Source organism: Pseudorca crassidens, chromosome 18 (assembly GCF_039906515.1).
Source record: "Pseudorca crassidens isolate mPseCra1 chromosome 18, mPseCra1.hap1, whole genome shotgun sequence".
Classification (NCBI taxonomy): Eukaryota; Metazoa; Chordata; class Mammalia; order Artiodactyla; family Delphinidae; genus Pseudorca; species Pseudorca crassidens.
In genome coordinates this window covers 72,416,162-72,442,486 of record NC_090313.1, presented here as the reverse complement: position 1 = coordinate 72,442,486, position 26,325 = coordinate 72,416,162, and the positions used below count along the sequence as shown (strand labels likewise).

Sequence of the window (26,325 nt, the reverse complement as noted above, 5' to 3'; positions counted from 1 at the left end):
TGATCTATATTTCTGTTTTTGTGCCAGTACCATATTGTCTTGATTACTGTAGCTTTGTAGTATAGTCTGAAGTCAGGGAATCTGATTCCTCCAGCTCCGTTTTTTTCCCTCAAGATCACTTTGACTATTCGGGGTCTTTTGTGTCTCCATACAAATTTTAAGATTTTTTTTTCTAGTTCTGTAAAAATGCCATTGGTAATTTGATAGGTATTGCATTGAACCTGTAGATTGCATTGGGTAGTATAGTCATTTTCACAGTGTTTATTCTTCCAATCCAAGAACATGGTATATCTCTCTGTCTGTTTGTATCATCTTTAATTTCTTTCATCAGTGTCTTATAGTTTTCTGAGTACAGGTCTTTTGTCTCCCTAGGTAGGTTTAGTCCTAGGTATTTTATTCTTTTTGTTGCAGTGGTAAATGGGAGTGTTTCCTTAATTTCTCTTTGAGATTTTTCATCATTAGTGTATAGGAATGCAAGAGATTTCTGTGCATTAATGTTGTATCCTGCAACTTTACCAAATTCATTGATTAGCTCTAGTTGTTTTCTGGTGGCATCTTTAGAATTCTTTATGTATAGTATCATGTCATCTGCAAACACTGACAGCTTTACTTCTTCTTTTCCGATTTGTATTCCTTTTATTTCCTTTTCTTCTCTGATTGCCATGGCTAGGACTTCCAAAACTATGTTGAATAATAGTGGTGAGCGTGGACATCCTTGTCTTGTTCCAGATCTTAGAGGAAATGCTTTCAGTTTTTCACCATTGAGAATGATGTTTGCTGTGGGTTTGTCCTATATGGCCTTTATTATGTTGAGGTAGTTTCCCTCTGTGAGCACTTTATGGAGAGTTTTTATCATAAATATGTGTTGAATTTTGTCAAAAGCTTTTTCTGCATCTATTGTGATGATCATATGGTTTTTCTTCTTCAATTTGTTAATATGGTGTATCACATTGATTTGCATATATTGAAGAATCCTTGCATCCCTGGGATAAATCCCACTTGATTGTGGTGTATGATCCTTTTAATGTGTTGTTGGGTTCAGTTTGCTAGTATTTTGTTGAGGATTTTTGTATCTATATTCATCAGTGATAGTGGTCTGTAATTTTCTTTTTCTGTAGTATCTTTGTCTGGTTTTGGTATCAGGGTGATGGTGGCCTCATAGAATGAGTGTGGGGGTGTTCCTTCCTCTGCAGTTTTTTGGAAGACTTTGAGAAGGTTGGGTGTTAGCTCTTCTCTGAATGATTGATAGAATTCACCTGTGAAGCCCTCTGGTCCTGGACTTTTGTTTGTTGGAAGATTTTAAATCACAGTTTCAATTTCATTACTTGTGATTGGTCTGTTCATATTTTCTGTTTCTTCCTGGTTCAGTCTTGGAAGGTTATACCTTTCTAAGAATTTGTCCATTTCTTCCAGGTTGTCCATTTTATTGGCATAGAGTCACTTGTAGTAGTCTCTTAGGATGCTTTGTATTTCTGAGTGTCTGTTGTAACTTCTCCTTTTTCATTTCTAATTTTATTGATTTGTGTCCTCTCCCTCTTTTTCTTGATGAGTCTGGTTAATGGTTTATCAATTTTGTTTATCTTCTCAAAGAACCAGCTTTTAGTTTTATTGATCTTTGCTATTGTTTTCTTTGTTTCTGTTTCATTTATTTCTGCTCTGATCTTTATGATTTCTTTCCTTCTGCTAACTTTGGGTTTTGTTCTTCTTTCTCTAGTTCCTCTAGGTGTAAGGTTAGATTGTTTATCTGAGGTGTTTGTTGTTTCTTGAAGTAGGATTGTATTGCTATAAACTTCCCTCTTAGAACTGCTTTTGCTGCATCCCGTAGGTTTTGGATCGTCGTGTTTTCATTGTCATTTGTCTCTAGGTATGTTTTGATTTCCTCTTTGATTTCTTCAGTGATCTCTTGGTTATTTAGTAACGTATTGTTTAGCCCCCATGTGTTTGTCTTTTTTACATTTTTTTCCCCATAATTTATTTCTGATCTCATAGTGTTGCGGTCAGAAAAGATGCTTGATATGATTTCAATTTTCTTAAATTTACTGAGGTTTGATTTGTGTCCCCAGATGTGATCTATCCTAGAGAATGTTCCGTGCGCCCTGAGAAGAAAGTGTAATCTGCTGTTTTTGGATGGAATGTCCTATAAATATCAATTAAATCTATCTGGTCTGTTTTGTCATTTAAATCTTGTGTTTCCTTATTAATTTTCTGTTTGGATGATCTGTCCATTGGTGTAAGTGAGGTGTTAAATTCCCCCAGTATTATTGTGTTACTGTCGATTTCCTCTTTTATAGCTGTTAGCAGTTGCCTTATGTATTGAGGTGCTCCTATGTTGGGTGCATATATATTTATAATTGTTATATCTTCTTCTTGGATTGATCCCTTGATCATTACGTAGTGTCCTTCCTTGTCTCTTGTAACATTCTTTATTTTAAAGTCTATTTTGTCTAATATGAGTATTGCTACTCCAGCTTTCTTTTGATTTCCATTTGCGTGGAATATCTTTTTCCATCCCCTCACTTTCAGTCTGTATGTCTCCCTAGGTCTGAAGTGGGTCTCTTGTAGACAGCATATAGATGGATCTTTTTATTGTATCCATTCAGCCAGTCTGTGTCTTTTGGTTGGAGCATTTAATCCATTCACGTTTAAGGTAGTTATCAATATGTATGTTTGTATTTCCATTTTCTTAATTGTTTTGGGTTTGTTTTTGTAGGTCCTTTTCTTCTCTTGTGTTTCCCACTTAGAGAAGTTCCTTTACAATTTGTTGTAGAGCTGGTTTTGCGGTGCTGAATTCTCTTAGCTTTTGCTCATCTGTAAAGCTTTTGATTTCTCCATGGAATCTGAATGAGATCCTTGCTGGGTAGAGTTGGGTAGAGTAATCTTGGTTGGTTCTTCCCTTTCATCACCTTAAGTATATCATGCCACTCCCTTCTGGCTTCCTTAAGTATATCATGCCACTCCCTTTTGGCTTGTAGAGTTTCTGCTAAGAAATCAGCTGTTAACCTTACTGGAGTTCCCTTGTATGTTATTTGTCATTTTCCCCTTGCTGCTTTCAATAATTTTTCTTTGTCTTTAATTTTTGCCAATTTGATTACCGTGTGTCTCGGTGTGTTTCTCCTTGGCTTTATCCTGCCTGGGATTCTCTTCACTTCCTGGACTTGGGTGGCTATTTCCTTTCCCATGTTAGGGAAGTTTTCAACTATAATCTCTTCAGATATTTTCTTGGGTTCTTTCTCTCTCTCTTCTCCTTCTGGGACCCCTATAATCTGAAAGTTGTTGCATTTAATGTTTCCCAGAGGTCTCTTAGGCTGTCTTCATTTCTTTTCATTCTTTTTTCTTTATTCTGTTCTGCAGCAGTAAATTCCACCATTTTGTCTTCCACGTCACTTATCTGTTCTTCTGCCTCAGTTATTCTGCTGTTGATTCCTTCTAGTGTAGTTTTCATTTCAGTTATTGTATTGTTCATCTCTGTTTGTTCATTCTTTAATTCTTTTAGGTCTTTGTTAAACATTTCTTGCATCTTCTCGATCTTTGCCTCCATTCATTTCCTGAGGTCCTGGATCATCTTCACTATCATTATTCTGAATTCTTTTTCTGGAAGGTTGCCTATCTCCACTTCATTTAGTTGTTTTTCTGAGGGTTCTTCTTGTTCCTTCATCTGGTACATAGCCCTCTGCCTTTTCATCTTGTCTGTCATCCTGTGAATGTGGTTTTTGTTCCACAGGCTGCAGGGTTGTCGTTCTTCTTCTGCTGCCTGCCCTCTGGTGGATGAGTCTGTCTAAGGGGCTTGATGGGAGGGACTGGTGGTGGATAGAGCTGGCTGTTGCTCTGGTGGGCAGAGCTCAGTAAAACTTTAATCTCATTGTCTGCTGATGGGTGGGGCTGGGTTCCCTCCCTATTGGTTGTTTGGCCTGAGCCGAACCAACACTGGAGCCTACCCAGGCTCTTTGGTGGGCTAATGGCGGACTCTGGGAGGGCTCATGCCAAGGAGTACTGCCCAGAACTTCTGCTGCCCGTGTCCTTGTCCTCACGGTGAGACACAGCCACCCCTCACCTCTGCAGGAGACCGTCCAACACTAGCAGGTAGGTCTGGTTCAGTCTCCTATGGGGTCACTGCGCCTTCCCCTGAGTCCTGATGTGCACAGTACTTTGTGTGTGTCCTCCAAGAGTGGAGTCTCTGTTTCCCCCAGTCCTGTCGAAGTCCTGCAATCAATTCCCACTAGCCTTCAACGTCTCATTCTCTGGAAGTTCCTCCTCCTGTTGCCGGACCCCCAGGTTGAGAAGCCTGACATGGGGCTCAGAACCTTCACTCTAGTGGGTGGACTTCTGTGGTATAAGTGTTCTCCAGTTTGTGAGTCACCCACCCAGCAGTTATGGGATTTGATTTTACTGTGATAGCGCCCCTCCTACCATCTCATTGTGGCTTCTCCTTTGTCTTTGGATGTGGGGTATCTTTTCTGGTGAGTTCCAGTGTCTTCCTGTCGATGATTGTTCAGCAGTTAGTTGTGATTCCGGTGCTCTCACAAGAGGGAGTGAGAGCACGTCCTTCTACTCCAGCATCTTGAACCAATGACTGGTGGCGCAGTGGTTAAGAATCCACCTGCCAATGCAGGGCACACGGGTTCGAGCCCTGGCCCTGGAAGATCCCACATGCCACGGAGCAACTAAGCCTGTGTGCCACAACTACTGAGCCCATGTGCCACAACTACTGAAGCCTGTGTGCCCAGAGCCCACGCTGCACAACAAAAGCCACCACAATGAGAAGCCCGCACACGGCAATGAAGAGTAGCCCCCGCTCGCCCCTACCAGAGATAGCCTGTGCACAGCAACGAAGACCCAACACAGCTAAAACTAAATAATTTATAAAAAGGAAAAAAAAAGAAAAGGATAGCTTTATTGCTTTGCTAGCAAAGGGAGACACACTGGGCTTCTGCCTCAAAGAACTGTGTGTCCCCACCTTTGATTGCTTTCCTCTTCACAAAAGAGTTAATCCTCCTACAGGGCTCCCTCTGTAGCCATCTCTGGTCCTGTTTCCTGAAAGTTCTACAGCTACTGTCGGCTTTAACACCGAGTGGGTCCTCGCTGTATCCTTGACTATCTTCCCTTCTCGCCCGTCACACTCATCATTATTGTCAGGCACTTAGTGTGTGACCCATTTATCACTCATTCCTGGAGGAGGTACAGTGACAGTCTGTCTTGAGTTGTGACTGTGTTTGCTCAAGGCACATTGCAGTGGGTTTAGGGAAATATCAGCAAAGGGATGGGAAAATAGCGGAATCGTCTTATTTGGTTCCACTGACCAGGCAGTGAGAGCTTAAGAGTCACGTGGTTGAACGGCATGAACAGAGAAGACAACCCGGAGATCTAGACTCGGCCAGAATGCGATGCAGTCCAGGAGGGCTTAGGATGTATGTCAGGAAACGTTTCCTGGTGCCGATACATAAAGAACAGCAGGAATCTAAGAACCAAACTGTACTATGCTGGTTCTTTTCTGGAATGGGGATAGGGCTGAACGTGGTCATCGTTCATTGTGTCAGGGTTGTAGGACCTGGGTACACCCTTCCGCTTTTGCCTCATACAGGAAACGCCAGCACACGCATGCCGTTCCTTACCTCACCGTACAGCCTCCCCTAACTGTAATACGTCAGGGCCCAACACTCCATTTGCTGTCCCGAACCTTCACTGCTCTCTCTGTTGGAAAAGTCGTCCCTGGGTGTCCCCAGGACTTGGTGTCCTCATCACATCCTCTGGGGAGGCTCTGCTATCTGGGGTCCCAGAGTGCTCTGGGGCCCTTCCCCAGTTTGAAAGCTGTTAATCTATAGACCCGGCCTCTTTGCGTGGCACATAAATCCTTCCTGATCTGATCTGGCTGACGCAGCCTTCCTCTCTAACTTTATCACTGACTGTTCCCTTCATCCTTTTCTCAGAAATGCCCGATAAACTCCCTGGTCACCTCTCAGGGCTGCTCCCAAGATAAGGTGGGCTGTGGGCTCTGTGATAACTCTCTTCTTCCTGCCACTGATCTGCTACCTTGTGCCTGAGTCTGTAGAAAACTGTGTCTTATTTTTTTTTTACTTTTTAAATGTTTATTTCATTTTAATTTTTTTATGTTAATTTTTAATTTTAATATTTTATTTTTTTGGCCTCACTGTGCACGTGTGGGATCTTAGTTCCCGACTAGGGATTGAACCTGTGCCCCCTGCAGTGGAAGTGCGGAGTCTTAACCACTGGACCGCCAGGGAAGTCCCACTGCTGCATTTTAGAGGAAACTCAGGAAGCACCCCTCCCCAGAAGCTCTCCCTGCACTGGCTCTCCTCCTCTGTGCCCCCAGGGTCCCCGCTTGGCTCTGCAGTGACACCCGCGGCCTCGTGCTGTGATGGCGTCTTCTGAGCTAGACTCCCGTGCTGGGGCCACGCTTGCTCCTTTGTGTATCCTGGATCCTCGTGCTTAGAAGAGGCTTGGAGATGTTTGCTGAATGAGTGCACACAGCATGCGAGATCCAAGCACTTGATAAAGGAAGGGGATCTCTCAGGAGCAGAGGAAATAGCACAGGACCCAGATACGAAAAGGGGAAGAATTCGCTTTTTTTCTTCTCCCCAAGCCTCTTCCCCACACCAAAGAGCTGCTTCTGTGCCAACAGTGGGAACTTTGCTGATCTGGTAGAGGAGGTGGTGGGAGTTGATTCCTGCAGGGTTAACCTTTTGACAGATGGAGCTGCTCTTTTTTTTTTTAACTTTTAAAAATAATTTTTTTTATTTATGTAATTTATTTTTTGGCTGCGCTGGGTCTTCATGACTGTGTGCGGGCTTTCTCTAGTTGTGGCGAGGCGGGGCTACTCTTTGCTGCGGTGCACGGGCTGTAGGTGCGCAGGCTTGAGTAGTTGTGGCTCTCAGGCTCTAGAGTGCAGGCTCAGTAGTTGTGGCACATGGGCTTAGTTGCTCTGTGGCATGTGGGATCTTCCCGGACCGGGACTTGAACCTGTGTCCCCTGCATTGGCAGGAGGATTCTTAACCACTGCGCCACCAGGGAAGTCCGAGCTGCTCTTTTAAAAAAATTTATTATGAATTATTTTGAACATACAGGAAGCTACAAAGAGTAACATGGTGTATCTACCACTCAGATTAAGAAATAAAATATTCCTAACACAGCTGTAGCATTTAAACCATCATCTTGATTTGGTGTCTATCGTTCTCCTGTGGTCTTTTATACTTTCACACCATATTTGATATGTGTACATGCATATATATGGTATATATCCATTTTTTATATATTTGTGTTTATATTTTTGTAAACCATTGATTTATACTGTATGGTTATTCCCTTGTGCCTTGCTTTTTTCAGCATTCTGTCTGTAGGGTTCATCTCCAGTATCCATCTGGCTTGATCCACGTAGCGTCAGTTAATGTTTATTGCTGTGTAGTAGTCCAATCTGTGTATCCTGTTAGGGGGTGTCTGGTTTGCTTCCAATTGTTTCTTTTTACACAGTGCTGCTGTGAGCACTCTTGTTACGCTCCCTTGTACACGCATTGCGAGTTTCTCAAGGATGACTAATAAGGCTGGAGTTTCTGGGTCATTGCACATGTGCGCCTTCAACTTTATTAAATTTTGCAAAAATTATTCTCTGAGGCTTAATGACTCCAGTCTTAAAAAAATAAATACTTTTCATTTTGATAAGTCAGTTACGTTAGTGTTTCAGATGTAGTGGATCGAAGGTTCCATTTCAGTTGAAGTAGAAGATACCCGTTTGAGCTGTATCTGTGTGTCTCATTTATACTGATTTAAAACGGAGATCGGTATGTGGAGGGTTCGTATTTATATAAACTCCTACAAAGGAAGAATGAGGTCATATTCAGCAGGTTGTTCAGCATTTCCTTTTAAATTTTTTGTTGAGTTTTAACCAGAGAGCATTTTGGATTATTTTTAGGATCTGGACTGCTCACTGTGGAGCTATTTGTTGTATGAATATTTGAGTGAATAAATGAATGGAACTATAGAACTGAACGTGAGAACGATAAAATTTAATGGAATAAATTAAAACCAAGTTAGCGGCCCTGAGTCGAGGGGTTAAAGTGAAAAGCTCCTGGTGGGGGGAGGGTCCTCACATTCATCTACTGTCAGCCTGCTGGAGGCTACAGTTTTTTAAATTTTTAATTTTTAAAAAAATTTTATTTTATATTGGAGTATAGTTGATTAACAGTGTTGTGTTAGTTTCAGGTGTACAGCAAAGTGATTTAGTTTTACGTATACATATGTCTATTCTTTTTCAAATTCTTTTCCCGTCTAAGTTATTGCAGAGTACTGGAACAGAGTTCCCTGTGCTGTACAGTACTCCTTGTTGGGTATCCATTTTAAATATAGCAGCGTGTACATGTCAACCCCAAACTCCTAGTCTGTCCCTCCCCCCAACCCTCCCCTCCCTGCCCCCCCACCCGGTAACCAGGGGTTCATTCTCTAAGTCTGCGTCTATTTCAGTTTTGTAAAAAAGTTCAGTTGCATTTTTTTTTATTAGATTCCACATATAAGTGATATCATGTATTTGTCTTTCTCTGTCTGACTTACTTCACTTAGTATGATCATCTCCAGGTCCATCCATGTTGCTTGGAGGCTAAAAGTCTGTGACACCTGCCTCCGGCCAGCACCCCTGTCTGGTGGCAGCGTCCTGACACAACGGCAGTTCCTTTTCTTTATCACGAGCTCCGAACCTGGGCAGGCCTGATGTGCTTCCCTGGTGCGGGGCCTGAGCAGCCCCCTCTGCGGCGAGACATCTGTGGTCTGCCCTGGTCTGGACCCTGTCAAGACACCGGCTGCCCCGAAGCCAGTCTTAGCTGGCGGCAGATACGGCCACTGTTGCCGACAGGCTTTTATGCAGCCCTTCCCGCCACAGCCCTGCTGTGTGGAATCGTGGCTGTTTTCCTGGAGATAACACTGCATCCTGGCCAGGTGCCTTGTGAGGTCATTGCTGAGCGTCACCTTGAAGGGCTGTCCAGAATGTGCTTGAGGTAGAGTGTTAGTTTGCTAGGGCTGCTGAAACTAAGTGCCACAAACCGCGTGGCTTCAGCAGAAGTTTGTCTCCCGGTTCTGGAGGCTGGGTTGGTTTCCTCAGAGGCCCCCCTCCTTGGCTTGCAGGTGGCCGTCCTCTCCCTGTGTCTTCACAGCATCCTCCCTCCGTGTGTCTCTTGCCCGGATTTCCTCTTTTTATAAAGACGCCAAGTACTGTATATCGGATTAGGACCTATACTAATAACCTCACTTTAACTCGATCACCTCTGTAAAGACCCAATTCCAAATTAGGTCACATTGTGAGGTGCTGGGGGTGAGGACTTCAACACATGAAGTTTGGGGGACACAATGCAGCCCCTAACAGGTAGACACACTGTAGGGTTATGTGGGAATTGTTAAAAGGCTTCTTGCAGACATTGGATTTTCAGTGATGAGGGAAGTGACTGTTCTTTCCCACATTAACATTTGCATACTTTCTGACAGATGCAGGAGCAACGTCACAGTTTGTTACCACAGACTTGGTTAGTACAGCGGGCTTATTTACTTACTAACTTCTAGGAAGGAAGTTGCAGAGATCAGTTTAAAAAGGGAGATTGTGTTATTAGAATTACATATAAATTGATTTTTTTTTCCCTAAGAGTTTATTGCCTGAAGGCTTGCCTTGTGGTTGTTTTTTTTTTTTTGACTTGTTTTCAAGTTTATTTCAGTTGTTGTTAAAAAAAATACCTGAAAACTTTTTGTTGTTGTTGTTCTAGATTTAAAAGGAATTGCATTTGTCATCCAGAGTCAAAGTAATTCTTTTCATGCAAAGAAAGCAGAACAGTTAAAACAAAGCATCTTAAAGCAAGCTGCAGATCTTACCCAGGTACGTAGAGGTGACTTGGAATGTCAGTACTTACTTATTTCTTGATGCATTTATGTTTTCCAAAGCTCTTGGTCCATAGATGATCAATTTTATTGAGATAAAATACCTCGTTTTTTGTTTTGCTGGCTTAATATGGACTATATTGTTTAAAATGCTCTAGTTAATTTCTAATGCTCAAAGCATCGTATTCTAAATTATTATATATATTTTTTAAGAGAATTATATAAATGTATAGGACTATCACGGTTTCATCATAAAGTATGATAGAAAAAAGTGGAAGAAATAACTTTTTAAAGGCAGAGCTTAAAATAGCAAAGATAATTAATGTTCAAAATTTTGGTAACAAGTTCTATGGGAATTTCTATGTTGAAATAACACTTTCATTAACCTTAGTGCGGTGCTGCTTCTGTGAGTTTCTTAATCCGTTTTAAAATTGGATCTTATTAATTGAACTTTTGATTTGATTTATAATGTAATATCCAAGAAGGATTATGGAGAGAAAGACTGACACGTCCAGGTACACTTTAATGATGTTTGAAATAGGCGTGAGCTGAGTTTAAATCTGTTCTGAATGATGCTGGAGGTTTGGGGCAAAGGAAGAGCTACCTTCTTGTGCTGCCATACAGGAGCTTTCTTTTTTAGCCAAGCAAAGAAATTCCTCCCAGCCCGCTCCACTATGTGGCTGTGGCCTTCAAGACAGAAGTGCTGTCTGCAGGTAAAAGCCGTCAAGCGCTCTCTGACAAGAGACCTGTGTGTTTGACAGACAGCTTCTTTCTGTTGGTGGGAGCTGGGAAATAAAGGGTTGGAGATATCAATGGAAAAATGAACAACTGTAAATGGTATTCAAGGTTAAGGCACTGCTCACAGTAAAGCTTACTGTGCTTCATCTTTAAATGCTTTACGTATGAAATTCATCCACCCTCCCCACGTCCCCGCAAGGACAGACCCTCGGTTCCTCATACCTTCTCAAGGGAGAGGAAAGTGTTGCAGGCTATAGACAGGTGGTTGGTTTTTTTGTTTTTTTGGGGGGGAGGGTTACTTGGAGATAGGAGCAGCTTGATGAGTTTTAAGTTCCCCTTTGTCTGGAAACCCAACTTTGGAGATTTTCTTCTACTAAACCTTTTCAGATTCCATCAGAGAGGAAGTCCTGCAGCAACCTTGACAGGCTGGGGTTCCTCCGTGGGCTCTGGTAGAGGCCTGTGCGGGGGTCAGGGAGCAGGGCCCCACATAGTCCCTCAGTGGGGTTCAGGTGAGCATTCATGGAATTTAGCTCAGTTGGGCCTTGGCTGTTACCCCAAACTGTGAAGCAGTGATGATGTCAGGACAGAGTTATGTATCGTTTGAATTCATATATGAATTAAGGGCACATATATCTCTGTACCTTGTTCCCAGAAGTACCTTCCCTTTTGTAGAGGCAGATTCATGTGTGTTTTATTTATTTTTTTAAAATAAATTTATTTATTTATTTTTTGGCTGCGTTGGGTCTTCGTTGCTGTGCGCAGGCTTTCTCTAGTTGTGGCAAGAGGGGGCTACTCTTCGTTGCAGTGCGTGGGCTTCTCATCGCAGTGGCTCCTCTTGTTGCGGAGCACAGGCTCCAGGTGCGTGGGCTTCAGTAGTTGTGGCACGAGGGCTCAGTAGTTGTGGCTCACGGGCTCTAGAGCGCAGGCTCAGTAGTTGTGGTGCGTGGGCTTCGTTGCTCCACGGCATGTGGGATCTTCCCAGACCAGGGCTCGAACCCGTGTCCCCTGCATTGGCAGGCGGATTCTTAACCACTGTGCCACCAGGGAAGCCCTTGTGTCTCTCTTTTCTAAAGTTCTCTGAGGTCAGTATAAAACATAAGAATGTAACATCCTGGTTACACGCTGTAATATGGTTCAACCATGATCAGTGTTCTGCTTGTGGTAACCTTTCCTAGAAAGGTTAGAAAACATTTCTATTTCTCTAAAGTGTTGAGCTTTTCTAGCAGTTTATTCTGCGCTCTGTTTAGTTTCAGTGTGCTTCTACTTAATTTGTATTGTCCTTTGCATTTGCAGTTTGCCATTTAGACCACCTGTTTAGCTGGTGACTTAGATCGCCACTAGGTGGCAGTATTGGTTTTACATTTAAAGACACCTAATAAAGCAGTATCACCAAGCAAACCCCTCCCCCAGCATCTAATTTCCGTGATAATAAATGGAGTCTAGACTAAAGCAATTGGAAACCTCCCTTTATTATCAGATAGTCTGTTTTTCTTATTCAGTTCTTTCCTAGCGTGGAAGCCAGCTATGAGTACTGAAGTAGTTATGACAGAATTTCATTTTAGCACTTGGATTTAATTTGCTCACAAGATCCAGGGTGTACTGTTACAACTCAGGTAATTTCATATTTGGGTTAACACGTCTTTTGGTAGTTGAAATGGCTGGAAAGATATTACAGTTTGCATCTGTACATGATACTGGTTCATTTTTTTTCTCTGTGTAGAGTTCTTTATGTTACGTATGTGATTTAAAGTTGAATTTATTCCACGAATAGCATCTTGGAGATCCACAGATTGTCAAAAGCTCGCACCGGGTCTGTAGACAATACCTGGGGCAATGATGAGCTACCCTGACCTAGAACTACGTGAAAACAGAGAAAGAAGATTAACTGCAGAGAATTAAGTGCTGAGATGCACAGACTATAGGGCAGCAGAGTCACTTGGAGAGGCAGGTAATGGCTCCCTAGTTGCAACTTGACTGGAACTTGGTTTAAGAAACTGACATATTCTTGAAAAAGAACTGACAGCCTAGTCGTCAGCTGGGGAAGACAAGGACAGCTGAATCCGGGGCAGAGTTGTCAGGGCATCACCAGTGCTGCGGCAGAAGCAGGCTGGCTCCTCTGAGGGGTCAGCCCCATGGTTTGCCAGGTATGTGCTGCGCCTCTAACGGGACAGGATGTCACCTGCGACCTGAATCATGAAGTCTTCAGGTTGCAGTTTTGGTTTTCTCCATCGATTTGCCCACCATGAGCATTCACCACAGTTGCTTAGTGAGGGAGGAATCAGCCACAAGTTTTACCATCTGAATATTTATCTGATAGTCCAAAATATCTCTTCCACGCCACCAGATGTCTAGAACTGCTGTTTATTTATTCCTTACTCCTGTCGGGTTGCACTTGACTACGAAATCTGCCAGAAATTAAGGTGCAAAAATTTAATGGTTTCCGCAGTTAGGCATCTGCTTCTAGCTGTTCTCTTTTGCTTTGGCAAGTCATTGCCTACGCCTGTTTCGCCTCAAGGTGCTAAAATGTGGTCTTATTGAAAACACAAACGTTTTTCATTCTTCTCATTTGAGTATAAAAACAGGAGCCTAAGCGAACTTTCTATCTGAAACACGACACTGTACTCGGAGTTGTTACCAGAGTGGTGAAGCTGTTTCCCTTGTTTTCTGAAACAGTCTGGGTCATTGGGAGTTGTCACTCCCATTTCCAGGTTTGATGCTTATAAGGCAGGTCATAATGGTTTTGAAGTCTATAATGATATAGTTCTTCTAGTCAGGAAGCTAGCAGACTTTACCAAGTGCTTCCTGTGTACAGAGAACCATTCTGGATTGTGGTGGAGCCGAGTTAGAGAGGATTTAGAAAAGATACTCTAGTTCTTTGAATTACTTATAAGGTAGATGGTAACGATCTCATAATAGAAATGACTGTATCATTAAGTAGAAATTAGAAATCCGAAATAAATCTATTAAAATATCTATTCAACAATATTCATTGCACATCTGTAGCTACATTAGGTACTTTTGAACGTAACAGGACACCTCTAGACAGTCCCTGGGGCCCTTGAGAAAGACGGTGGTCATGAAGTTGTTTAGGAAGTAGAGCGATATGTAAACAGCACATGAAGGAAGATTTCTATCAGATCAGATAGGAGAGACAGGAAATTAGCTGGAGGGATGTTGGTTTGGAACAGGGAACAAGATCTGGAAGACGAAGACATGAGTCATCAGGAAGGTTTGCTTTTGGGATGCCAGGGGACCTAGGATTTGTTCGGGGGGGTGAGTAAAGCGTGTTTTAGCAGGAATAGTGATCTTTCTAGATCAAAATGGATGGAAAGTAGAGCTGGTAATGTGGTTGACCAGTACAGGGTTCCTAACTGTACATGTACAGATAGAAGAATGCAGATTTGGAAGAAGTGCTACCTTTTTTCCTGAGTGTTTTCTCCCTGCGTTACAGATGGAAGGGTAATGTGAACTTATAAAGATTGACTATACAAAGAGGTGCGTGAACAAAAGCCAGGTGGAGGTAAGGCTAACAGAAACCCGTAAGGAGAGTTTGTGCAACAATCTCTGAATTAATCAGGCCCTTGAGTGTATTTTGTTTTAAATACCTGTTATGTGCGTGGCATCTGTGTGTCAATTGTGATTTGACTTCTGCTTTTTGAACTTGGAAAAAATTCCTTCTTGAGTCAGTGTTTGTGTGAAAATTCTTGTTTTTTTTTGTTATGTGAAATGGGCGCAGTCAGCTCGGTCTCTGGCGAAGACTCTGTTGGAGAAGCTTGAGTTTATGTTGTGATGGAGAGGCTGTCAAATGAGAGTATTTTTTCCCTTCTGGGACCTGGGATCCGGTAACCAAGGCTGATCCTAGATTGACACAGTTTTTACTGCACCTTCAGAAATGTGTCAACACTTGCTTAAAATTATAGAAGCCATTAATATTCGCCAAAGGAATTTCAAAATAAGATTAAATTGGAGGCAATAAAGGAGAGAGGAGAGAGCATCATTGTGCTTTTTTAAAACTAGGTTCTAGTAAAATAAAGACTCATGTACATTTTGAAGACTCTGAAGTCTGATCTCAGCACAAGGCACAGGTCATGTGTGGTTGGGGAACCACTTTGAATGGGAGACAGGGAATAAGCCCCTGTAGGAGTGACTACTCAGAGAGAGGGGACAGGCTGGATTTAGAATGAAGGCAGGACCTGAGGGAGGGGCAGAACCACGGATAAGTTATGGACCCCTTTTTTTTTTCAACATCTTTATTGGAGTATAATTGCTTTACAATCGTGTGTTAGCTTCTTCTGTATAACAGAGTGAATCAGCTATACGTATACATTTATCCCCATATCCCTTCCCTCTTGCGTCTCCCTCCCACCCTCCCTATCCCACCCCTCTAGGTGGTCACAAAGCAGGAGCTGATCTCCCGGTGCTATGCGGCTGCTTCCCACTAGCTATCTATTTTACATTTGGTAGTGTGTATATGTCCATGCCACTCTCTCACTTTGTCCCAGCTTACCCTTCCCCCTTCCCGTGTCCTCAAGTCCATTCTCTACATCTACGTATGGACGCATTTTTAAGGCATCCTCCAAATACAGAAAAGAAAATTCAGAAGTGGGTTAGGCTTATAAGGTTTTCTTTTTAGGGGGGTTATGGTGCCCCTGTAAATTTCATTTTATGGCAATAATGGATTACATTTTCTGTTTTAGGCCCAAAGGGGCCAGACTAGCTGCTTAGAAACCTCCATACTCTCCCTTCCCACAGCTAAATAGCTTCTGAAGAGAGCAGACGGTTCCAATTTTGTTGCCTTCTTTTGTGGTACGAACTTTATTTAAAAGCTGGCAGAATCACAACCTTACAAATAAATGATTCTGCTTATTCACAGAAAGGTTTGGAAGTCACTGTTTTCTCAAGAAGAGCTAGGTCTTGGCTCATTAGTTTAAAAAACCTCATTTCCATGCGATAAGGCAGGAAAGCTGGAAGCAAAGCCTTTCACAGAGGAGTGTGAAGAAGCTTGAGAAAGTGGCCTTGTGTTTTCTAGTTTCAGACGTTATCATATTGGCAAGGAGACAGCTTGAGGTGCTTCATTAAAAGGTTAGCTGTGAGAATCAAGTCGCTTTCACAACACTTTCCTTTTTAGGTGAGAGCAATCGGATGCTGAATTACTTAGTGAAAGTTTGTTTTCTGTCGTAATCGGTAGGTGTTAAGTAATCACATTGAGTTATTTATTAAAGTGGAGTTCTTACTGCGTTGCTGTTGAGTAAGAATTTATGCATCCGTTTACCAAATCTTTGTGGAGTATTACTTAGGCAAGGGCCTGGGCGAGATGCTGCAGGAGAAAACAGAGCAGTGAGACCGAGTGCACGTCCTCTGGGGCTTGCTCAGCTGTAATGAATTCTTCACACCATGTCGTGCATGTGGGTCTCTGGTTGGCGCGCAGCATTTGGACACCTTCCCTTACTGGAGATTTCTACCTGGTGTGAATCTGGTGGGAGTGGGCTCGGCCCACTCAGGACCTCAGAGCCCAGACTCGGGGTCTCCCCAGCTCATGGAGGGTGGCCAGCTGGACGTTGCCACGCAGGATTCTGAGTCTGGAGCTAGGGACCCATACAAGTGGTTTATTTATTTATTTACTGACTTTATTTATTTACATTTGGTTGTGCTGGGTCTTAGTTGTGGCAGATGGGCTCCTTAGTTGCAGATTGCCAGCTCCTTAGTTGTGGCATGCAAACTCTTAGTTGCGGCATGCATGTGGGATCTTAGTTCCGTGACCAGGGATCGAACCTGGGCCCCCTGCATGGGGGGGCGCAGAGTCTTAACCACTGTGCCACCAGGGAAGTCCCGAGTGGTCACTTTAGATCTCACTCTCCTGGTGGTGACATCGGTGCCCAGGGGACCAAGTGAGGTGGCAATGCATGCGTGCACGTGTTGGAGGAGGCCAGTGCTCTGGGGCGGGTGATGCCCTGCAGGGCGACCTTTTCCCGGTGAGTCACTGTGGAGGGGGGCCCTGCCTGTGCCACCCTCTGGGAGGCTCGTGATGGGGGGTGGGGCACTGCATGTCACTTCCTGCAGCCGCATCAGCAGCCACCATGAGAACACAGGCCAGGCAGCAGCCCGCCCGCCCTGCCGGGAGAGGTCAGCGGAGGCTTTGTCATGACATTTGAACTGAGCCTTGAAGAAACAGGAAGAGTTTGCCGGGGCGACTGTGAGGACCCCCACTGATGGAGAGGGGAAATCTTGGGTCTCGCGGGGTGTTGGCAAAGGGCTCAGCTACTCTGTGAGCTACTACCATGAGTTCACATTTGGGGAGGTGGGCTTGGAGGGACTAGTGAGACACCTAACACGTGGCGCCGGGGTCTGCAGTAGGGACCCTGGAGGAGGGTTGGAAGCCATAATAGTGCCCGCAGCGGACGTCCACTGAATGCTCACCATGGCCGTTACTTTACCTCGCGCTCATGTCAATACACTATGCCGCCTTCAAGCGTCAGCTCATCTAAGTCTATGAAGTGGTTTCTGTAATTCTCCCCATTTGCAGAGAGGAAATGGGCTTAGAGGGGTTGAGCGACTTGCCCAAGCTCACATCACTAACGAGCAGTGCGGCCAGGCTTGCGTCTCAGTTCTGATCTGCCTGCTGACACACAGGTGGGGCCTTAATCACGGGGCCAGGCGGCAGATCGCTGCCGCTGCTGTGTGCAAGGAATTCCACACCAGTTTGTAAACAGTGGTCTGTGCCCTCTCTCACCTTACCCGGCTTTTTTTTTTTTTTTTTAATACCATTTATCCTTGGCATTATATTCTAGATATATTTGCTTACTGCCTGTATCCTGCATTAGAACCTGAGATCCAAGAGGTCAGATCCAAGACTCTGCCCGGTCTTTTCACAGATGTTTCCTATGTTCCTAGAACAGCACCTGGCACATAGTAGTTGCTCAACAAATATTGTACAATCATAATAATATTAATAACCATCACATGCAAGCTTGTGCCAAGTGCTTGGCATGTATTAAGTCACTTGACCCCATGACTGTTGTGACCCCCATGTTAGAGATGAGAAAACAGACCACAGGCAGGTCTGGGAACTTGCTCAAGGCTGAAGAGCTGGAGCGAGGATTCTGATGCAAGCACGTTGCCTCCAGAAATCAGATCCCTACATGCTAAGCTTTATTGCCTTTCATGAAGGAGTGAATGATTCGTTAAAATAGAGTTATATGAGCTATAAAAATGTACATAGTAATGCATTTCAAAGTAAATATTTAATAAAGAGAAATTATATCAATGATGAGGTAATATTTTTCTCTTGTTAGGAAATGACAGGTTTCTGGGGAAAAAAATATATTTTAACATAGGCTCAGATTCCTGGAGCGTTTGTCATTATAGCATCACTGTAATCTCCTGGTCCACATGTGAATCCTGGGTTTTTAAAGGCTAGTAAATCTGTCTGATGTATGTTCCAAACAGGATATTATATCCTCATAAGATAGACCTACTTCTTATGGAAGAAATAACAATAAACAGATGTTAATTTTTGTCATGATTTATTTGTTGGTCTAAAAGTTCAGTGCCTAAGAACTATGTAATAGTTGGAATTTGGAAATACAGTTGAACTGGCATCAGTCTTAAAAGCAGGATTCAGTCCTTTAGAACTTTTGCCCGATACTGAACAAATATCTTGGGTTTTGCTTTCTAATTTAGTGCTTGGTCTGAATAATGAGACCGAATTAGACCATAAACTCATGTCCTTAAATTAAGGTATGGACAAGTAACGAATATTGGGAAATAGTCTGTTGACAAGGGAAGAGGCCAGCATCATGGAGTTAAATTAGTTGAACTTTTTCCAGACAGAGGCAGAAAGACTAAAGTGGTTCAAAACCAAATTTGCCTGATAAAGTTATTTATGACATTTAAAATATTAATCTACTTTGATCCATGTTCCAATGTTGGCTTTTTCATTCATACTCATTCTAGATATAAATTTTTAATGATTTCTGCCTCCATATCAAGAATATGGGCTTTCTCCATTCTCAGAGCATTTTCAGAATACGCAGCTATGCAATCCAAACCCTCTCCCAAATGACGACGATGAATATGTATGAGAAACAGGTACTGAAGTAGAGTGTGGGTTCTGAACTTGTTGGTTCTCAGTAATTATTAATGGCATTAAATGTGAATATGCCATGATAAGAAATGTTCAAAGGAAGTACTGCCTGAAGGTCCAGTAGGCTTTCTGACTTCAAAATGCTTATTAGGATAACAGTAGATGCCAGTGATGGAAGTAAAGGTAGATTTTGGTTCAACAAGACAAATAGTGTTAACGTAAGATGTTTAAATTACTGTGATCAACTTTTTCTTTTTTCTTTTTTCCTTTTCTGTCATTTACCCATATTTGATTATTTGTATTTTTAGTCCCTTTATGATTGCCTCTGTTATGGTGTTACCTCATTTTTGATAGAATTTTACCTTCAACTTTTAGGTTTGAAATACAATCATGGTTTGGTGAATAGGCATCATTTAGATGGCTGACAGGCATGACTGCCTTTGTTATAGCTTTTCGCTTTTATTCCAAAGGGCTCTGTTGATAGAACATTTTCTTACTTTTTCCTTGATTTTTCGTTTGAAAACTCTTCCTTATTCATCCCTGCAATTACATACTAAAAAACTCTATTTTCATCTAAAAGTGCTGTCAGGTGGTGATGTGGCATCTTTAAGGAGGTTTCATTCTTGTGGATAGAACAGACAGTAGATATAAAGAACATAAATTATTACAATCCCGAGTGGTAAGAACTGAGATAAGATCATTTGATGGAAAATTTTATTGTGACCTTTTAAATTATTTTATCTTAGAGGTGCTAATACATATGAGTGTGTGTGTATCTAAGTCTGTGTGTGCATTCACACACACAATATATACACACAGACAGACATACATGCATATGTATATGCACCCATATATGTAAAACAAGAATAAAAGCTCTTGGTCCTTTTTGAGGATTAGTAGACAAAAGTGTGTAAGTAGAATGGCTTTGGCTTAATCAAGAGTTAATCAAGACCAGGTTTCTGAGTATCAAGGGAGGACCTATTTTATATTTTTAGGACAAAGGTAGTCACACATATTTGGAGATAGTTATCAACATAGCATACTAGTTTTTGAAATGTTTCTATTTGGAGATTCAGGGGTGCAGAAAACTTTGCCATTTTTGTGTTCACCACCTGAAGCAAATACAAAATCCAGGCATGTGATTTAGTAAACAGAAAGCAATGGAGACAGGGCAGATTGTAACCCACTAGTAGTCCAGAGAGTTTATTGTAGTCTAGAATATAACTCCTTTGCGCTGACTGAGCCTTTGCCTCCTGCAGATTGACGCGACAGAAGGTATTCGTAGGCCTACCTCTGCACCTCTGCCAGGAAAGCACCCTCACAGCCTTTCTGCAGAGGTTACCCGTCTGGGTGTAATACTTGTGGACATCACTTGTATAGTTCCTAAAACTCGGAAGGGTGGTTCTTGTTTGGTAACCACATTTTCGTATTTATTTTCGCTCAAAATAATGTTTTAGTTAAAATATATTTTAAAGCATATATGTAGTAATTTCATCCTTCTGATTCTGGCTCCTTTCCAGTCTCTATTCATCTGTGATTTTGTTTTACATGGTTGGAATTATGTGTTTTAACATTTGACAGAAAGACATTCCCATTGTCATAATGTCTTCATTGTTATAATTTCAGTTGCTATATAATAGCTCATTTGCCACTTATTTTCTTGTAAGACTTCTTTTAGTGTTTGCTGTGTTTCTTTTCTAGCTAGTTCATATTAGCATGCTCCCATAATTATCTGAAAGTTTTATGCAAATATTAATGTTACTAGTTTTCTTCACACACGATTTTTGCTCTTATGTAATCCTCATGAATATGTATGTGTGTGATATATATGTATGTGTATATATGTATGCCATATGTATGTATAAGCATATAGCTGTATATGCATGTATATGTATAGATATGGCATATATATGTATGTGTATGGCATATACATGTATACAGCATATAGCCAATATATGTGTGTGTGTATATATATATATATATATATACACACACACACACATACATATAGCAGTTTTTGAAGACAATGAAAATTACTTCATTATTCAGAATCAACAGTAGGAAAGCCCAGATTACATTGGGGTGCTGCTAGTTCAACCTTTAGGAGTTTAGTTTTTCTCTCTGACGTGCCGTATTGTTAGTGTGATTTAACCTTTGATTGCTGTTTTTACGTTTCATATTTGTCCACGGCAGTTAAAAAAAATACTGCATGCGATGAAGAAATGAGGCTTATTTGATTGCCCGAAGAGTTATATTGGAAACCATTCTTTTCTTCTTAAATAATAAACGTATGTGAACTTAAAGAATGGTATGGCATCTACTTTAGTGTGGTAATATTTCATATAGTTAAGCATGTATTCTTAAAGTCTTTTGTAACAATTACCAGGCTGTAGGCACTACAAAACACAGAATATCCTACAGTTTGTTGGGGGGTGTCCAAGCATATTAGGTGTCTGGGTTTTGACTTGTCTCAACTTGAAATAGATTAAATAGTGCTTAACTTCAAAGCTCACATTGATAGCTTTAAAGATATGACTCTTTCTCTCTCTATAGTAGAGCAGGTATGTATATGTAACCGTAGTTGTGTCTACTTCTGGATCTTAGTTCCTCCTAAGTTTATAAATTTTGATATTCCATCATTACGCTATTACTGTTGTTGCCTGAATACTTGAGGATTCTATTTCTAGTGTTTAGACCCAAAGCTCTTCATTATGATGGTGTTTTAGTGTTTTTAGGGCACTCTAAAATTTTTTCTTCACTTGAGGTAAATTGGCTATTATATCCTCTTGTTTAGCCCGAAGTGTTTTATTTTCCACATGCTTCCTCTGTTGTGTACACAGAGAAAGCTGTCTTTATGCCTCTGAGTTTGCCCTGACTTCCCCTGGGCTCTTGCCTTCCAGTCGCCTTTGCACGCCTGCAAATTCCAGGTCTGCTCCGGGTGTCACTGGAGACCCTTCCTGGAGGGCCTCTGCGCCATGCGGAGCCTGGGGGCTGAGGAGGCTGTGTGGCTTCAGCGAAAATCCTTCACTTCTAGTAGCTCCAAAGGGAAGAGAAAAGAGACGAGTAGGAAGAGCAAAGCGTCAGATCTTTAAAAATACCTGGTTTTAAATTTGAGTCTTCTGAAGAAATTGCTGCGGTCATATTGTGTTTTTTATTTGTTTCTCTGCTTTGACGATTGTTTCTTCAGGAAGTCCCCAGAGTCCTCCTCCTTCACCAGCTGGCTCAGCAGGAAGGCGCGTGGACCATACTTCCATTGTTACCGCAGTACGTTTCACGTGACACGTGCTCATTATTGGCATCTCTACCTGACGCTCGTAGGCTCCCTAGTTTTCTTACTCAGAGGGTGTTTTTTCCTCAGAGTCAGGAAGTAAAGTCCATTTGGACTCCATGACCACTACTGTAATCGGATTTCTTGATGATTGATTCTTTTTTTTTTCCTGTTTCACTAGGCAGTGGGTTTTATTTGAATTAATCTACAATGACCGTAATTCCCCAGCTCCTTACTGTTTGTCTCGTATCTAAAACAATTCTTCCCAAGCTATACATCATAAGTACTACTTCAAACTAATTAGTTATTTCTTGGATTTTTTACAAAAATGATTCAGTTCTCTGAGTCTCCTGTTTTTATATCTAGTGTACCATGTGTCTTTAGAACTACTTTAACTTACTATTAGAGAAATTAGATATGTTTATAGTCAAACTGCATTATTCATACAGTTTAAGCATTGATGATTGATTCTTAATCATGAATAGCTTTTATTTTTAAATATGTTTCTTTCTTAAAAGATATGATGTCAATATATTTGATATTTGAGAATTATGTCTCTTCTGAATTGGGGTTTGTCATAGAAAGAATTAACTTTAAGAAGTCTAGCTGTTTCATAAACCAATAGTATCTGGCTTTCCTATACGCTTAAACTATACACGGAAGAAAAATATTATGGGAAAAAAAATCCAGATTTCTTGCCATTTTGTATGTCCTTCATCCATTTCCTGTTGATCAGTTTTAAACCTTATTATAAACTCACTTTATAAAGGTGATTACTATAACCTATTTGTTTTTGTCAGCTTTTCTGTAACATATAGCAGAAATTCATCATGGATTTTCTTCTGTGAAGAAGAGACAAGAATACAAATTCCACAACTCTTACAAGCACTCAGAAGATATGACCCATCAAAGGTAAATACAATTTCAATACGAGTATTTTTATTTTGGAGAAAATGCTTAAAAGAAGTTTAATTTTGATTAAGAGGTTTTTCAGTCTAATAAAAACACTTAATTTAAGATTAAGAAGAATGAAATAGGCTGCTCTTGCCTTGTGAAACGGAGCACATTCTGTCTATGCAACGTGTATCTCTCTCAAAAAAACCTGCTTTCACTTGAAGAATGAAATAACAGTTGAATATCTGGAAGCAATGTTAAATACTTCTCTTTGACGTTTGGAGCTTTCAGAAGGATGGAACTTAAAATGAGCCATTTTTAAATGAAAAAAATACATGGGTTATCAATTTTGAAGAATTAAAAAACTGTTGATATAACCTAGAGTTAAGAAATAAATTGGTTATTTCCCTTTATCAACAATGACCACATTATTTTACACAAGAAATATTTTTTGAGTACCAACTGTGTATCAAGCATTATGATAGCAGAGGCTAGAGAGACAGGGGTCCTGACTGCCTGGATGGTACAGAGTAGCAGGGAGAGGAGGGACCATTAAGAAAACAATTACCGAGGGAGGGGACTGGGGTTGGCTGCCTGAACACAGCCTTAAGCGGTTAGTGCACCACGGCTAGCCAGGCTGGGAGGGAGTCCCGGAAAAAGTCTGGAACTGCCGAAGAGGCAAGAGACTTTTTCTTCCCTCTTTGTTTCCTGGTGCGCGAGGAGAGGGGATTAAGAGGGCTGCTTAAAGGAGCTCCAGAGACGGGCGCAGGCCGCGGCTCTCAGCGCGGGCCCCAGAGACGGGCATGAGACGCTAAGGCTGCTGCAGCCACCAAGAAGCCTGTGTGCGAGCACAGGTCACTCTCCACACCTCCCTTCCGGGGAGGCTGTGCAGCCCGCCACTGCCAGGGTCACAGGATCCAGGGACAACTTCCCTGGAAGAACGCACGGCGCACCTCAGGCTGGTGCAATGTCATGCCAGCCTCTTCCGCCGCAGGCTCGCCCCGCATCGTACCCCTCCCTCCCCCCGGCCTGAGTGAGCCAGAGCCCCCGAATCAGCTGCTCCTTTAACCCCGTCCTGTCTAAGCGAAGAACACACGCCCTCAGCGACCTACATGCAGAGGCGGGGCCAAATCCAAAGCTGAACCCCAGGAGCTGTGCGAACAAAGAAGAGAAAGGGAAATCTCTCCCAGCAGCTTCGGGAGCAGCGGATTAAATCTCCACAATCAACTTGATGTACCTGCATCTGTGGAATACCTGAATAGACAACGAGTCATCCCAAATTGAGGAGGTGGACTTTAGAGCAAGATATATTATTTTTTACCCTTTTCCTCTTTTTGTGAGTGTGTATGTGTACGCTTCTTTGTGAGATTTTGTCTGTATAGCTTTGCTTCCACCATTTGTCCTAGGGTTCTGTCCGTCCGTTTTTTTTCACTTAAAAAAAATTTTTTTTCTTAATATATTTTATTTTAATAACTTTATTTTATTTTATCTTATTTTATTTTATTTTATCCTCTCCCTCCCTCCCTCCCTCCCTGCCTCCCTCCCTTCTTTCCTTCCTCTTTTTCTCCCTTTTATTCTGAGCCGTGTGGATGGAAAGCTCTTGGTGCTCCAGCCAGGCGTCAGGGCTGTACCTCTGAGGTGGGAGAGCCAAGCTCAGGACACTGGTCCACAAGAGACCTCCCAGCTCCACATAATATCAAATGGTGAAAATCTCCCAGAGATCTCCATCTCAACACCAGCACCCAGCTTCACTCAACGACCAGCAAGCTACAGTGCTGCACACCCTATGCCAAACAACTAGCAAGACAGGAACACAACCCCACCCATTAGCAGAGAGGCTGCCTAAAATCATAATAAGGCCACAGGCACCCCAAAACACACCACCAGACTTGGACCTGCCCACCAGAAAGACAAGATCCAGCCTCATCCACCAGAACACAGGCACTAGTCCCCTCCACCAGGACCTACACAACCCACTGAACCAACCTTAGCCACTGGGGACAGACACCAAAAACAAGGGGAACTACGAACCTGCAGCCTGCATAAAGGAGGCCCCAAACACAGTAAGATAAGCAAAATGAGAAGACAGAAAAACACACAGCAGATGAAGGAGCAAGGTAAAAACCCATCAGACCTAACAAATGAAGAGGAAATAGGCAGTCTACCTGAAAAAGAATTCAGAGTAATGATAGTAAAGATGATACAAAATCTTGGAAATAGAATAGAGAAAATGCAAGAAACATTTAACAAGGACCTAGAAGAACTAAAGAGGAAACAGGCAACAATGAACAGCACAATAAATGAAATTAAAAATACTCTAGAAGGGATCAATAGCAGAATAACTGAGACAGAAGAATGGATAAGTGACCTGGAAGGTAAAATAGTGGAAATAACTACTGCAGAGCAGAATAAAGAAAAAAGAATGAAAAGAACTGAGGACAGTCTCAGAGACCTCTGAGACAACATTAAACGCACCAACATTCGAATTATAGGGGTCCCAGAAGAAGAAGAGAAAAAGAAAGGGACTGAGAAAATATTTGAAGAGATTATAGTTGAAAACTTCCCTAATATGGGAAAAGAAATAGTTAATCAAGTCCAGATAGCACAGAGAGTCCCATACAGGATAAATCCAAGGAGAAACACACCAAGACACATATTAATCACACTGTCAAAAATTAAATACAGGGGCTTCCCTAGTGGCGCAGTGGTTGAGTCCGCCTGCTCATGCAGGGGACACGGGTTCGTGTCCCGGTCTGGAAAGATCCCACATATGCCGCGGAGCAGCTGGGCCTGTGAGCCATGGCCACTGAGCCTGCGCGTCGGGAGCCTGTGCTCTGCAACGGGAGAGGCCACAACAGTGAGAGGCCCCCGTACCGCAAAAAAAAAAAAAAAATTAAATACAAAGAAAACATATTAAAAGCAGCAAGGGAAAAACAACAAATAATACACAAGGGAATGCCCATAAGGTTAACAGCTGCTCTTTCAGCAGAAACTCTGCAAGCCAGAAGGGAGTGGCAGGACATATTTAAAGTGATGAAGGAGAAAAACCTACAACCAAGATTACTCTACCCAGCAAGCATCTCATTCAGATTTGATGGAGAAATTAAAACCTTTACAGACAAGCAAAAGCTGAGAGAGTTCAGCACCACCAAACGAGCTTTACAACAAATGCTAAAGGAACTTCTCTAGGCAAGAAACACAAGAGAAGGAAAAGACCTACAGTAACGAACCCAAAACAATTAAGAAAATGGGAATAGGAACATACATATTGATAATTACCTTAAATGTAAATGGATTAAATGCTCCCACTAAAAGACACAGACTGGCTGAATGGATCCAAAAACAAGACCCATCTATATGCTGTCTACAAGAGACCCACTTCACACCTAAGGACACATACAGACTGAAAGTGAGGGGATGGAAAAAGATATTCCATGCAAATGGAAATCAAAAGAAAGCTGGAGTACCAATTCTTACA

The 26,325-nt window shown here is 42.1% G+C and overlaps 1 protein-coding gene across 1 annotated transcript in view; it reads left to right on the top strand.

The window, feature by feature from the left end:
• B3GLCT (beta 3-glucosyltransferase) overlaps window positions 1-26,325 on the top strand; it is a 108,473-nt gene that overhangs the window by 23,641 nt on the left and 58,507 nt on the right. Inside the window, exons 4-6 of the mRNA XM_067713514.1 lie at window positions 9,753-9,862; window positions 21,873-21,949; window positions 22,754-22,865. Coding sequence (XP_067569615.1) covers window positions 9,753-9,862; window positions 21,873-21,949; window positions 22,754-22,865 — 299 coding nt within the window. The remainder of the gene's footprint in view (window positions 1-9,752; window positions 9,863-21,872; window positions 21,950-22,753; window positions 22,866-26,325) is intronic.